Raw genomic sequence first — 16372 nt, 5'->3', positions numbered from 1 at the left:
TTTTCTCCTTTCTAGGCAGCGGTTGGGGAGGGCACTGCTTTTTCATCAATGAAGACAGGGCTTTGGATTGCAGAGCTGACAAGCGACAGTCTAATAAGGATTTCTTTTAAGATAGTGCACCAGTATTTCACATATTCCACCAATTACTGTTGTCAGTCGATGTGTATATTAAAACCTGTGAACATACAATTATGGATTGTATAACACATTAATCATAAGAACATCAGATAAAACCTTCAGGGTCTACTCTTTGGCTATGAGCTACATTCTTCAACAAGTTAGCTCAGATGTCTAAACTTTATATTCCTAACTATGTGACTAATGTAAGAAAACAATTTAACAATTTAATACAATCAAATTTGCTCGATATTATACTGACAGAGTGTAGCTATAAATGACCACAAGGGGGCAGTGTGGTACCATGCAAATGAGGGCCTGTTCCCTTGGGAATCACTGTGAGTCAACTAAAGCAGATAGTATACAACATTATACTGATTAAACGCGACTCTGCGCTTTCCTGGTTCAATTCTTACTTATCCAATAGAATGCATTGTGTCTCACACAAAAATATTATATCTGCACACTCTAAAGTTAACTTTGGCGTACCACAGGGCTCTGTGCTAGGACCTTTGCTTTTCTCCATTTACATGCTACCTCTTGTTGAAATTTTCCGGAGCTATGGTATTATGGCGCTGCTTTTTCATCAATGCAGACAGGGCTTCGGATTACAGTGTAAGAGATTAAACAATGTAAAATCACCAGCGCCTCATCACTTTGTCTAACGCTCCTCACCAGTCCTACCAATCCTGTGTTAAAGAGCAACAGCTACCTTAAAGCAGGGGTTGGACAATTATGTACCATGGAGCGTGAGACTATGCATGTTTTCGTTTCAACCAAACACTACAACAAGTGATTTCAGTGACTAGAAAACGTGCAGCCAGAGAGGAGGAACAAATCAGTGAAGTCACCTGCTGAATTGCTTTGACGCAATGAACACCTGCGTACGCTTGGCCCTCCATGGCGCATTGTACCGTTCCCGCGCACAACGATTGGACAAGTCCTGCGCGAGCAGTTACATAAAACCTTGCACGCCACGCATGCTCATTGAACTGGCTCTGCGCATGGCTTGATATTCCGTTTAAGATAAGATAGCACTTTATTGATCCCCTTGGGGAAATTCAGGTGCCACAGCAGCAATTGATGGACAATATCAAAGAAGTAAAGTATGTCAAGTATTGGTAATAAAGAAATAAAGGAAATAGCTACTAACATGGAATAAAGGTAGTGAGCATAATATACAACAATAGAGACAATAGAGATGCAAATAATGCAAATAAATGCAAATAATAAATGCAATTTGGATAGTTCCAGACTATTGCACAGGGTACATAGTATCCCTGACTGGCTGACTGGTACACACTTACCTGACATACTTACCTGTTATAGCTGTGGAAACAAAACGGGTATACCCTTAGCTGACATACTTACCTGATATAGCTGTGAAAACGAAATGGGTATACACTTACCTGACATATGTACATACCTGATATACAATACAATACAATACAATATACTTTATTGTCCCCGTGGGGAAATTTGTCTTGGACTCAAATGCTGCACACATATAACTGCCTCCATAGTAGAAATAGTAAAAAACAACAACATATAACAAAGCAACACATACTGTAGCAAATCACAACCACAAATTACACATATTGCACATTACGCATATTGCACATATTACACATATTGCACATATTACACAACCACTGATAAGAACACCATGACGCTATCGCACAACAGCCTCAAGCAACATTATTTAAAATTTTAATTGAGGTAGGCACAAATGAGTTTTTAAAACGGTTGAGTTTACATTGGGGTACTCTATATCGTCTGCCAGAGGGTAAGAGCTCATACTCGGCGTGGAGAATATGAGATGGGTCAGACAATATTCTCTGTGCTTGCCTGAGAACAGACTGCTCATATATTGACTGGAGGGACTGGTGTTCATTCCTCCCCATAACCCTCATGGCAGTCTGTACCAGACGAGCAAGCTTAGACTTCAACTGTACAGTGAGATTGCCATACCATGCTGACATCCCATACCTGACTATGCTCTCTAATACAGCCTGGTAGAATAAAAACATAATCCTCTGATCCACCCCATGCACCCTGAGTCTGCGTAAAAAGTATAATCTCTGCTGTAAATGAGAACACAAACTTTCAACATGGGCCTTCCAGCTAAAGGTGTTGTCCAAGTGAACGCCCTAACCCTAACCCAACTAAGACAATCAACACACAAACATCAGAAAGATGAGTACATTGGTGAACACAACCACTAGATGGCCACAGAGAGGCTGTGAACAAATGCTTGCCCAGTAAAAATATAATAGAGAATAAAGAATATAGAATATACAGTGTATTGTATATTGTATATAGGTATAGCATCATCTGAAACATGTACAATTTATCTCAAAATAAGAAGACATGATGACATGAAGAAATGATGTCAAGGATTGTATGTTTGAAGGTAAGTTATTCCAGTCTGAAGGAGCCTTAAACATAAATGCTCTTTCCAATTGTTTTTCTGACTGTAGGAATGGAGAAGAAGTATTGTGTAGAATGCCTCAATTGATATATTGAGAAATATGGTACCAAAAACTGTGAGAAAAACCTATCTGGGGTGGGAGCCTGGTGGTACAACAGGGCTGGTGGTGGAGGGTAGTACCAGAGCTGCAGGTTGTCACGCAGCTCCAGCTTTCCACTTGCCCCAACCCTAAAGAGAGCTGCAGACACCCACTTGTGGTCCTGTTTTGGTAGGGTCTCTGGCCACAAGAGTGGGAGCTCCGCGGGACCCTCTGGCTGAAAGGGGATCTGCTGAGATAAAATATGAGCATAGGTATGAATAGAAGCGGTATAGAAGCATAAAATAGTGTAAGTATGTTCAGGATTGAAATAGCAGTTTACTGGTTTCATCACAGCAGCAGGCACTGGCACAGGTGGAGGTGGTGCTGGTCTTTGCACAGACAGTTGCGGTGGAGCAAGGAAGAAGGAAGATGGGGATGGGCAAACAGGGGTACGAGGGCGGGGAGATGGAGAATGGCGTGGAGATGGAGACGGTGATGGGGGTGTGGCAGCAGCAAAACCAGGGTCAGTTTGTGTCTGTGTAGACAAATATGATTAGCAATACAAAGCAACACAATGGGTTTTTGTGAACCTTAAGTCATAGTCTTTTATACTAACCTGAGAAGCTGTTCTCGGGACATCCAGGTTTGGTTTTGCTGCTGCCACATGGGAGCCACCAAACCTTGATTTTTCAAACTGAAATAGATGAGATAGATAGATAGATAGATAGATAGATAGATAGATAGATAGATAGATAGAATCAAGAGGGAAATATTACCAGCAATCACATTTTTTGGGAAATACAGACAAAACATTGCATTACTACAATATATTATAAGATAATTAAAACACTTCTGTGATAAATTAGAGAATATCAGTAGCTTGGTAGTATTGCTTTACAGTTTACCATTTTTATATTTACCATTGACATAGTCAGCTTGGTCCTCTTTGCAGGACTTGACACATCACTAGTGGATGGAGTTGTGCTCTGGCCAGCAGTGCTTGGTGTCAGCAGGAGGAACCTGTGGAGCCGTGGGGGATACCTGAGAGAGAGAAAGAGAGAGAGAGAGAGAGAGAGAGAGAGAGAGAGAGAGAGAGAGATGCTAATGTCCTTTTTAGATATGTATTTAAATATCTTCACATCGGAAACATGTCTACATCTGCTTGCTTGTACATTTAATTGAAGTTATATTTCAAGTGTGAAATCCACAAACATTTCAGTAATCTCTTGTTGTCTTACAGAAGTGTAAAGCATTACATAATCAACCATAATCATTAACCAACAAAAATTTCATGAAAACATTACCACCACCTACTGTGCCTGGTTAGTACCTGTTGTTGTATAACTGAAAACAATAAATATATAGGTTAGTTAATTAGTTAGTTGATTATAGTTAGGGTGTTTTAGTTGATTATAGTTAGGGTGTTTTAGTTAGTTTAAATATGGAATAGGCTATATAATTTTACCTTATGATAAATGTCATGTCATTTCTTCTGCTGAGGAGCAGGCCAAACACGAGCACGCCAGGCCGGACTGGACAGTTAACCAACTGCATTCCATCCCAAATGAAAACACACAAGTCCTCCCAGAATAATCGCACTCCACAGTAGATAAAACTTAAATACTTGCTGCTACAGGGGGCTATACTCTAGTGTTTCCTACATAATATATATATTTTTTTTATTCAGTTCAAATATACTGTACGTAGGCTATTGTCTTGGGATTAATCTACTTTTAGGCACTGTTAAATGCTCTCTGCCATAATTCATAAACCTACAAGGAGCATTAAGCATTTAGTTAAACAAGACAGTAGATTAAAAACAAAACTTTTAATCATAAGTACTGCCAGACATATCTGTATGGAGGACCGTAACTGCCAAAATCAAAAATAAATAAATAAATAAATAAATGACTCAATAAATAAATTAATATGCCATTAAATGCACCAAAAATAATATTAAAAATAAATGTAGGCATTAATTCATTGATAAAATGTGACATAAATTTATATTTCTGTTTTAATTTGCTTCTGTATTTATTTACCTTTGTTTTAATTCCCGTATTTATTTATAAACTGACAACTTTGACAACTCCCCAAACTCTTCGGAGTGAACTGCTCCTCTTCTCTCTCTGTCAGGTCCTTACTGCTGATAGTATATTTCGACTTTTTTCTCGAAATATTCTGACTTTATTCTTGAAATGTTACGACTTTATTCTCGAAATATTACGATATTATTCTCGTAATATTTCGACTTTTATTCTCGTAATATTTTGACTTTTATTCTCAAAATTACGACTTTATTCTCGTAATATTTTGACTTTATTCTCGAAATCTTAGATTTTTTTTTTACTTTACAGTGGCCCTATAGTCTGCCTTGCATCGGCACAACTGCAGCCATAAACTACCCAGCCCAGCAATGTCACGCTTAAAATCATTGGGTGCTACCGCCGCCTGGTGGTATGTAGGCTGTATAGCTACTGAGGCACAGTGTGGGCAGAGCGGTACAGACAAATCTCCACACACATTTGCAGATCTCTGCCACGGCAGAAGTGTAGCAAAAGTCACGTGTAAAAGCACAGCCAATTGAGAGGCCTGCCTGAGTTGTAACTGATGACTTGTCTGTATTTCCAGCTCTTGGAGCAAAATACTTAAACTTTTCAGCCATTAATATCTATGTACGCATTTACAGATTGATGTACGCATTTACAGATTTATGTACGCATTTACAGATTTGTCTACACATTTACAGATTTATGTATGCATTTACAGATTTGTCTACACATTTACAAATCTCAATACACTTGCAAATCTGAATACAGATTTGGAGATGTTTTTACACATTTACAAATCTGATTACGCACACACGGATTCTGAATACACATTTGCAGATTCCTGTACACATTCACAAATCTCGGTATGCATTTAGAGATTCTTTTACACATTTACAAATCTGATTACGCACACACGGATTAAGATACAGTTACACAACTCTCCACACACATTTGCAAATAGTTTTGCTACAATAATGGCCCCATAGGCCGGCGCGTTTCTCAGTTTATTTTTAAACCTTCCTTGGTAGAAGATGACAGAAAGAGAGCCGTTGGTCGACAGGAAAGGTAAAAAAAAAATCATTGGTGTGGAAACACTGTACAGACCCATGGTGCGTGTTCAATTGCACTGAAGCACTGCGACACGGTTAAATTACCTAATTCCACTAACGTTACTTAAATACCGCAAGGTAACGTTAAAGTCACCTACCGTTAAAGTCAGTAGGGCAGCGAAAACGACTGCCGGCAAATCCCCGTTACTGACTGTGGAATGTTAAGTTTCACTTTTGTTTTCACACCGCGAGACCCGAAATTACAGACGTGATGTGATGCGACATCAGTCAGTCAGGTGCCTCTGTTACCTGACTGACTAAGTGACTGAAAGAATATAGAGATATAGTTTACCAATATGTTGAATATTTTGCAGTAGGTTGTGACAGTGCACAACAACATAGTCAGTGTTATTTATTTTTTATATATTATTTATTTTAGTTATTTATTTATCTCATTTTTTTTACTTTTATTTATTTATTTGCATTTATTTCTTTGTTTTTCAGTTCAATTATATTTAAAGTTCAAAGAAATCCAGTGGGGTTTTTTTAAAAGTTCAATAAATGCATGATGTTCCCAAAGTCAATGAGTAATCGTGTTAAATAATCGTGATCTCAATATCAATCAAAATAATCGTGATTATGATTTTTGCCATAATCGTGCAGCCCTATTAGACATAAGATCTCTATTGAGGAGACATTTGATGAGGAGGCTCCCCTCAATGCACTAATCAATTTCACTAAGATGTATGCAAGTTGAAAATCAATACTGGTTACAGCAAATGAGTGTTCATTGTTAATTGTATGGCAACGCCTGTTGCTATTGCAAGTAGGCCTATATTGATCAAAGTGTTGTATTTTCACAGATTGTCAGCCCATCCATTGCTCACTTTACATTATAAGAAAATTTGAGTTCAGTGTTTGCTGATTAATTGATGATGAATACCTTATGTTATGCAGTCGACTAAAATGAGAGCACATCAACATGCATCAAATAGTTAAGATGGATTGTTGATTCTCTTCCATGAAAATCAAATAGTATAGTATAAAAAATTAGATATTTGTGTTGATTTTCTGATAGTGTAGTTAAAAGGCCTAATCTGTGGCAAACATTAATAAACAGGTAGCCCTTACAGAAAATACCTATATACAGTATACTGTGTACAAAATGTTAGGACCACTGGCTCTTTCCATAAAATATACTAACCAAGTAAATCTAGGTGAAAGCTGATAATGCATTAACGATTTCACTTATTTAATCCACTTCAGTCACGAATGGGAAATGTACATCAAAGGAAGGAGACAGTTTAACATTTTAAAAAAAATGTTTTTGTGGCAATTGCAAAATAGATTGGGCAACTCAATGTTAGGAAGGTGGTTTTAATATTTTATACACTAAGTGTAGATCCCCCAGATTTGCATGGTGAATACAAGGCTGGATTGCAGCTTTAACTTGAATTTGTGTAACAAGATGGAGTCTCAGTCAGTGATGTTAGGTCTTACTAATTAGGCAAACTACAGTAAGTATAATCAAATTGTTATAATGGTCTTTATTGCAAATTCATGTTAAATTTCAGTAGTGGTTTACAACCATAAAATACATTTGCTCTGGGAGGATATCAACAAACAGAGATCAGCTACAAGCTTGGGAGGACAGTTTCCATAGGGGGGCAGCAAAGACTTGTTTAAAAACAGACTCAGTGTTTTGATGAAAACAGCATGTCTGTAAAAAGTGTAACCTATTAATCCTTTAACTTACATGTCCATTGATTAGTATATATGAATTATGGATCTATATCCAGAGACCATTGCAAGACAACTTCAGTTACAAACATCTGCACCAAATGTAGCATCTCTCTGTAGTTTGAGTGTGGTTGGTCTGTTTGTAATTTTTCAAAAGTTCAAAGCAATCCTGAAGATCCTCTGTTATTAGGGATTGTGTGTTCATTTGCCCCGTTGTACAGTAGCACTTCACTCTGCACACACAAGTAATGGTACCAAGCATGTGTCACAAAAGAGAAGTCATAAGTATTCAAAGTTATATTATTCATTATAAATGTAAATCAGATGTTCTTTGCGTGTTAGTGGATTTGAAAAAAAATGCTGATTTAGGCATGAGAACCACATATGGTGCAAAGCTTTTCTCCAAAACAAGCCACATAAACCCTCCAACATTCCCAGCGTGCTCTACTTTGGTTCTGCAAAGCAGACCTAAGAATTCTCTTGCTTTATCTTAAGCTTATATCTTAAGCTTGTATCTTAAACAAACTAAAGCATTGTACAACTTGATTATGTGTAAAACATATGAGACAATGTAAATGGGGAAAGCATATAGTCCTCTCTGTGTTGCAGGTTGTAGCAATCGGCATTTGGCCATTTTGTCCCAGACCACTCATAAGTGTCTATGGCTTCCACATGAGTGCTCAGTAAGCCAAACCACACATCTCCTCTGGATGATATCCATAGAGCATGAAAAAGAATTATGGATGAAAGTCTGCATTCTTCTCTTCATCATCCCTCCATGTTTGGTATGGTGCACCTTCAGTCCAGTGGTGCTATGATCTGTAGCCATATACTAATGCATCTAGAGGACAGAGGGAGAAAACAGCTATTGAGTCATTCACATTTATACGACACGTCAAAAGGCATGGCAATATCATATTATGTTATGTATTATCTTGTATCCATGGAAACTACCAGTAGACAACACATGCCATTAGTTTGGAGATACTTTGCACTCAAATATAAAATGTGTTTCTGTTTTTAAATTGGATCAGAGTTCAAAGAGTTGCTCCTGGTGGTCAGAAAACCACGTTTTACCACTGTTTGCGCTCAGCTACAACACAGAAATGTCACAGTCTGAACTGAAATGACCACATGCCCTGTCACCACCAACCTGAGTGAAACTGTGCTGTGCAACACAGTCCCTCTCCCCGCGCTGTCTGGTAGACAGGTGACACACACACTCTGGTGGAAGGGGGAAGGTGTGTGAGGCGAGTTGACAGGGAGTTGGGGGGCAAATAGAGGGAGGAGCGCTGGCTGGAGAGAGACCCACGTTGGCCTTCCTGTCCCTCCCAGGTGAGCCAGTAGCCCCTCAGACCGGCCACACCACCCTTCCAATCAACCTGGACTGAGTCGCTACCAACTGTAGTCAGCTGGAGGTCCGCCAAGGCAGGCATCACTGGAAATGAAGGAACAGGTTGGAGAGAGAGCAGAGAGGAAGGAGGCAGAATGAATTTCAGAAGGAAAGAGAATGAGAGAAAAAATAAAAGGAAATGCGTATGAAGAAGAGGAAAAAAGTGGAAGCTAAAGGAAAACAGAATCGCTGTAATAGAACTCACTGGTATGGCTTGGTAAAGTAAAGCATAAAGAATATAATAGTGCGATTGTACTCAAACCCCTTAGGTTACTCAAGTCTGGAATGACAGTAACAAGCTGAAATTTAAGATCCAAAAAAAGGATTAGGCTGTGTACCCCACCCTATTTCGGTTAAGGATTAGTATTAGTGTCTAGTAAACGGATCCCTGTTTTCCATCTTAGACCGCATTTACCACCATGCAACTCACCTTCCCGAGTGCACACTTTCACAGACATGGCCCTTTCCTTGCCAGAGGAGTGCTGGGCACTAACGGTGACCAAGTAAGTGGTATCTGGTTGGAGGTTCTTGAGGAGTGTGGAGTTTTGCCCTCGCCCCACTGTGACAGTGTGGAGTTCGCCGCTGGGCAGGGCAGAGTATTCAATGTGGTAACTTCTGACCGACTCTGGCTGGAGAGGACCCCAGCTCACTCTCACACTGGTTAGCCCTGACTCAGAGACAGTTACCACAGCTGGGCTCAGCACCTCTGGTAGGAGATTGGGGAGATGAAAAAAACATTGAGCAAGTAATGCAACAAAAGATAATCTGAGTAGAGAAGAATAGCAACCATTAGTTGCTGGGTTATATTTCTTTCATTTCAATTTTGTCAATGGATGAAAAGATTTGCTAAGAGTATACAGCAAAATAAGCACATAGTTATGGATTATGACCAAATGTGCGAATGGTATCTAAACCAACCTGGCTTTGTTGAGAAGGTGACAGAGAGAGTGTTCAACACTTGTTCATTTGACTCTGGGGTCAGTGTGGCAATATAGGTGGTATCAGGCTTCAGGCCCGTCAGCTTGGCAGTACTGGAATCTGCAGGTCGGGCTAGTCTCTGGTATTGACTACCACTGGTGCTTGGACTGGTACCAGTTCCACCTACTCCACCGCCTCCCGCTCCTCCTGTCGGAAGTGGCCCATACCGGACCACATAGTAGCCTGTCAAACCAGACAGAACCGGTCGCCACTGGAGCGTGGCAGAGTTGGTGGAGACGTCTTGGATTTGGAGTCGCTCAGCCCGGATGATCTCTATTGGGGTGAGGCAGGATGAAGAAGGATGAAGTTACTGCAACTAATGTGAAGGCTAATGTGAAGACGGCATGCATCTGGGGCTTAACATGACAAGATGAAGCAAAAAGTTCTTGCAAAGAAAGACAGAAAGGGAGGAGGGAAGAACACTAGACAGAGCGCTAAAAATGCCTCGGCTTCAGACAGCCACCCACGTAGACAGACACAGACAGCCTTGGGTTTCCGAATGCATTCATAACCCCTGCAATAAGACAACTTGAAATAGCTAACCCAGTTAGGCCCTGCAACAAACTAACAAACCCAAGAGAGGTATTGATGTCTGTGATAGGATCCTTAGGCACTCAGCAAAAGGATTAGTTCATTTCTCCTATGCTGTAAACAACCCATATTTACTTTATGCATCATGTCATATAGCTATATACTATATTATTTCTGAAGTGCCCCTTGTGAGTGTTATGGCTGTTACCCAATCTGGCCAGAGAAATAGGCTACCCCCCTGGTCTATATATATATATATCTATATATATATATAGATATATATATATATCAATGTCTGACATAGTGGGGGAGATGCAGAAGGGGAAGTTGAATCATTAATCCATTAATAGATCCCCCTATCTCATTACAGTGAATCTTACTCTCGCGCACACACACACACACAACCTGTTACTGCGCCAACTTCCTTTTTAGCCCTACTGTCTTCAGGAGCATGTGTGGAATTAGGGAGAAGCACAGACACATACTTTTGGGTATGAGTGGCAGGCAAGTAGTGGGATTGTAGCTGTCTGAATGGAATCGAATGGAACACATGCATAATGCAGCTTAATTTATCTTTTATCTATCTCCATCGTGAACTTTATTTCTTGAACCTAAATTATATTGAGCTGAAACTGGCCAGGAATTTGACATGATACATAGTGTAAGTTGTCTTAATACCAAGTACTTAGAGCAACATTGACAAGTATGTCAGACAGGGGGTGCCCTGAAAATACACCAATGATGGCATCATGTGGACTACGTCATTTTGGGAGGTGACTAATATAAACCTCAAGATTCACCAGTTAACCACCACCACCCATGCCCCCACCCACACATACCAGTGCTCATACTCACCAATGATGGCATCCCGTAAGTCATCTGTGATGATACTCATATCATCGATGTCCACAAAGTACAGGTGGTCCTCCACGGGTGGGCTCACCACCTGCCGCAACACCTGGTAGTTGCTGTGCCCAGTGGACACCACCAGCACGGCCACACCCTCCTCACGCAACTCGGCCATTGGTCCAATCACATCGCCCGGTTTCACCCCATCCGTCAACCACACCAGCACTCGCGGTAGCTCCGCCCTGGCCCCACCCGCCGCCCCGGGTCTCAGCACCCAGTCCTTAGCCATTCTCAGAGCTTCTTCTGTGTTGGTGTCCCCTCTGAGAGGTTTGGTGTTCCTCAAAGCCCCCTGGAGGCCACTTTGGGTATTGTGGGTTTCAAACCCGAACTCCAGGCGTGGTTGGGTGCCCACCTGCAGAAGTCCCACTCTCACCTGGTCCTCTTCCAATGAGAAGGGGAGGAGAAGCTCAGACAGGAAGGTGAGCATACGGGAGTGCTCATAGGAGGAGACGCTCCCTGAGGAATCCAGTAAGAAGAGGACGTCACCCTCACAACAGTTCAGCACTGTGGGAAAGAATAAAGAATTGTTAACAAAACATGTGGGCATCATCAATGAGATTATTACTATGCAGATCAATAGGGATTCGATACAACAATACAAAATACGATGTAATAAAAGTTATGTACAGAATTATGTTTATTTCTGAGCCACAAATCTTTCTAGCAATGACATTGGCTTGCTAGACTGTAAACAACAATTTAAAAATGTCATTACAAAGTGCAAATGATATAATTTGGATGGACAGCTTGTGAAAATGTGATGGGCAAGCGTCTCATTTGTGATTACTACAGCAGAATAAAATGGAACTAATATCGCGATACATTTTTCTGCTCCACGATACGTATTGTCACATTTCTGTATCACGATATATTGAATTTCGATATATTGTCCCATCCCTACAGATCAAGCATTGAAAAACACGTTGCATCATTCCACTGCGAGATACTCTCGACAGAAATGGGATAATTATTTGGGTGAATAGGAAACATTGTGGTATTTTTGGTACACCTACAAACAGCCAGTAAGAAGTGTCAAAGTCATTATTTATAAAAGCCACCCACACATAAAAGGATAAGTACAATTCCAGTAGTTACAACCTTGTGATGCTGATGTGGGAAAAATTCACTGAACAAGACACTTATCCACTTTTCTCACTCTCTGATTCCTTTCCCTGCCTCAACTTTTTCCACAGGTCCCCTCTCATGCTGCACACAGACAGGCACACACTTGGAATCTCCCTCCCTTTCAGCATCCACCTCCTTGGAACAACACAGTCACACAGTCATTAAAACCTTTATAGGGAATGTTTTCAGCATGAAAGCAGCGGAGAAAAATGAGAGGCGAGATTCGAATGGGTGTAAGGGGGGAAGCGAGTGAGAAACGAGTAATTACAGTGGCGATAATAGATCAAAACAAACATAAACTTGAAGGAGAGATGGCAGCGTCATGATAACTTAAGAAGCAGTGGGTGGATAAAAGGCAAAACATTCATGCACTGAGCAAAACAGAAGATTTTTTGCCAATTTTCCATAGTTTGTAACAGAAGCAAAGTTGCAAATGAATGCCAAGGGTGAAGGATAGGAGGGAGGGAAAACAGTAGCTGCTGGGTATTAGTGGTAGAAAGAGAAGGAGGGGAGGCAGGAGGTGGGACAAGAGGGAATAAAGGGCGTGAAAGAGAGAAAGAGTAGGGGGGGGGCAGTGTATTGGCAGTTCCATTTGAGAGATGAGGAGGAATGCTGGATGGCCATATACGCTCAGAGCAGAGAGAGAGACAGGGGAAGAAAGAAGCAGCAGCAAGAGAGATAGTATTTGACTGGAGAAAACGATCTTCAGTTGTCGAGAGCAACGTTTCAGGAGAGATGAAAAAAAAGAATATGTGCGAGAGAGTGCGAGACAGACAGACAGACAGAGATGATGACCTAATATTGCCTCCAGTACATTGTGACCTTTAAATATTAGCGCAATTAGAGGCACTGACTCAGTTATGAATCCATGCTGTTGAGACTTGACAGTATTGGAACAATTATTTCCTTTGGGTACTTCCCCTTCAATATCTGAATGTTTAACACGTGAGATCAGGTTTTGATAAGAGTTAAAGGTGTTGAAAGCTGAGAGGGAAGTGAGGCGTGTACACACACACACACACACACACACACAAAACAAACACATACACGCGCAAATGCACACACACTGCCTTTCTCTCTCTCCACCTAAAGAATTTCTTACATCTGTCTTGTTTGGACTTTGCACAGCAGCTCCTTTGGAGCGAGGGGGCTGCTCCATGTCACATATGGCCTCCATGCAGCCCCTACCGCTGCCTGTGTGTAGGTATTTGTTTATCTTACACCACATGTTTAGGTCTGGAGGTAGCTGGTACACTGTTATCTAGAAAGGTATCTGCTTTTAAATGCAATCTGTTGTTCTTGTAAACACGATTAATAAGATTGATTGGTATACTATTAGTACCGTGTACCAGTGAATGATGTGATGGTGAACAAATGAAGTGTGAAACCTCATATGGCCTTAGTAAAACACTCCAGCAGGTCTTGCAACCTGTCTAACACATGTGCACACACATTTTATGAGTCTGACACTACACATGACACATACAGAATGAAGCCCACACAAAGTATGTTTTTTGTACTGTTCACACTAAAACATTGTAAAGCTACATGTGCAAATGTGAACACACACACACACACACACACACACACACACACACACACACGTGATGTGCTGCAGAGGATCAGACATATCATTTACATTTTAGGCATTTAGCTCTGCTCTTATCCAGAACTTAGAATGACCTTCAATTCCTACATGATCAAAATTACAAGCAGCCGATATTAAGGAAGGGAAAGGTCAGGGCCTTAGTGTCCTTACAATATCCCTGTGACCATAGAATGATAATATAAGAGTGAAGTGCTGGGAAAAGAAATACAATAGGAGAGATTTTTTTTTTTTGGTCAAACACACAAGATGAGTTAGGACAATCCTCTGACCCACACACAGTCTTATTACCAATGCCTCTTCATGAGCATGAGCCTGCTTATTTTGCGGGACTGGGTTGGGGGGGGGGGGTTCTTTGATTTACTAGGACATCATAGCATCAAAGCAAGTCTATGTTTAAGAGGCACAATTACTGTAAACTAAGTTGGTTGCTTCTCATCAGGTTCCTATTCATGGAAATGGCAGAGTGACAGCAATGCACTCGCTAGCATGTTATCACAGTCATGAAGATCAGCTCCCACTAACAGACTCAGTGGTGTCACCACCAAGTTTAGCCTCTCAGACAGATCTATTGCATGCATAGGCATTGCTGTGATGACAACTGACCAAATCTGTATTAGTATCAAAAACAGAATAAATATTCAGTGAGTACATTTTAAGGTGCGATCCCCAAATGTCAGTCAACTATTCATAAGTGTGAGATGAAGGAACTTCAGTCTTAACAGTTACTGTAAGCCAGGGGTTCCCATGCCTTTTCAAGGTACCCTAAATGTCATAGTTATAGATTCTTGTTCGATCAAATTTTGTCCCAGTGACTCCCAATATGAGAGGATTTTTATTATATAATTATGATTTAGAACATAATTTAAACTGTAGGTAGGGAAGACAGAAACTTCTGATCAAAACAGTCACACTTGGCCATTCTTCTGTTCTCTCATTGGACTAATATTCTAATGAATGAAATAATAAAATCTACCTATTACTTATTAACCTGGGGACCACCTGGAGCCCTCTACAGGACCCCTGGGTGGTCCCTGGCCCCCGTTTTGGGAACCACTGCTGCAGGCTATGGGATTTCATCACTGACAATGCAATACCTGGAGTCATGCCATTTCAGTGAGAACACTGGTGCAGTATCAACCCCGCCCTGATCCACCCTAATCCCAGACAGCCAGCGGCATCAGTTCACTAAACCATAATATATGGCCAAGTCCCTGCATCTAATATAATTTGCCTCCAAAACGTCCAAATTCACTTTATACTGGCTGCATTTCTGGGGACAAAGTGGAGCAATGACTGATGACTAACCAGATATTATTATTTGGTCAATGGGATAAATTATTGAATGAAGCTCATCAAACTATCAGCTCAGAGGGAACATTGGTCCTGAATGCTCTCCAGATGTGACTTTTTCCAGTCATGGCTTCCAAACACATTTCTCTCTATTAGACTATAATGATAAAAAAAAAAAAATCTATACAAGATCATATTTGGACTCGCTCAGGCTAAGGTATGGAGAGTGACCATGCCTTGCCATACCCATCTGACGCCCATGACCTCCACCTGCAGGGCTTACCTCCTTCAGGTAAGGGGTTCTGTGTAGCCGACGGCCGCAGGAGCGAACACACCAGCACCCAGGCCAACAAAATGCGACTTTCCATCACTGCAAGCAATGGCTATGAACCAATTCCACCGACGCAAATTATAACACTAAAACGTTACAGGGTCTTGAGTCAACCATATATCCACCATAGCCCGGAGGAGCGCACTCCCAGTCAGCGAATAACAGTCAAAACCATAATTCATAAGCTTCACATCCAGACGGTCTTTTTGCTTTGTTTGTTCTCTCTCTTGAGCATTATAGGCGTCTTGGTCACTGGTGCCGGTGTAAGTCGATAGAGCAACTTTCTGGACAGGCTGTGTAACTTCAGTCCGTGTGCGCAAAGTCGGGACGCTCCCCGTCAATGAAAGTGCGGCTCCGCTTGTAGCGCTCAGGACACCAATTGTCAAGCTAGCCAGAATAAAATATAAGACTTCCTGTCACAACTTTCAAAATAAAAACCTTATTGACGTGCATGGCGTTGTTTTGTTTTGTTTTGTTTTGTTTTTTCAGTAGCCTATATTTTGGCCTATATTTAAGGATGAATCTAAATTAAAACACTTTTTTTCCCCAAAAAAAGTAATTTTCCCATCATATATTCATAGCCATATAGGCCTGTGAAAAATGCAGTATGTCTATATACACTATGTATAGACAGGGCTGCTATAGACAAATGGGCATCAATTAGGTATGCTAAAGTGTGGCACTCTCCATACCTTAGCATCAGAGAGTCCAATTTTGATTTTGTAATTTTTTATTATGA

At 40.8% G+C, this 16372-nt stretch overlaps 1 protein-coding gene across 1 annotated transcript; it reads right to left on the bottom strand.

The window, feature by feature from the left end:
- Window positions 1-7083: 7083 nt before the first annotated feature.
- vwa1 (von Willebrand factor A domain containing 1) lies at window positions 7084-15956 on the bottom strand. Its single transcript, XM_071927353.2, has 6 exons — window positions 15586-15956; window positions 11225-11782; window positions 9779-10111; window positions 9291-9566; window positions 8621-8905; window positions 7084-8308 (listed from the first exon to the last, which is right to left on the bottom strand). Exons 1-6 carry the CDS (start codon window positions 15668-15670, stop codon window positions 8280-8282), a joined length of 1566 nt encoding a protein of 521 aa, XP_071783454.1. The 5' UTR covers window positions 15671-15956; the 3' UTR covers window positions 7084-8279.
- Between the last annotated feature and the right edge of the window lie 416 nt (window positions 15957-16372).

This window comes from Centroberyx gerrardi, chromosome 14, assembly GCF_048128805.1.
Source record: "Centroberyx gerrardi isolate f3 chromosome 14, fCenGer3.hap1.cur.20231027, whole genome shotgun sequence".
In the NCBI taxonomy this organism is placed as follows: Eukaryota; Metazoa; Chordata; class Actinopteri; order Beryciformes; family Berycidae; genus Centroberyx; species Centroberyx gerrardi.
The sequence above is the reverse complement of the archived record's forward strand: the minus strand, read 5'-3'. Positions and strand labels throughout refer to the sequence as shown.

Excerpts from the sequence above, each read along its gene's own strand:
- vwa1 (XM_071927353.2), bottom strand. The coding sequence starts at position 15,670 with ATGGAAAGTCGCATTTTGTTGGCCTGGGTGCTGGTGTGTTCGCTCCTG. Across the intron at positions 10,112-11,224 it reads CTTACGGGATGCCATCATTG|AGATCATCCGGGCTGAGCGA; the intron begins GTGAGTATGAGC and ends TCACCCCAATAG. Across the intron at positions 9,567-9,778 it reads CACCTTCTCAACAAAGCCAG|AGGTGCTGAGCCCAGCTGTG; the intron begins GTTGGTTTAGAT and ends ATCTCCTACCAG.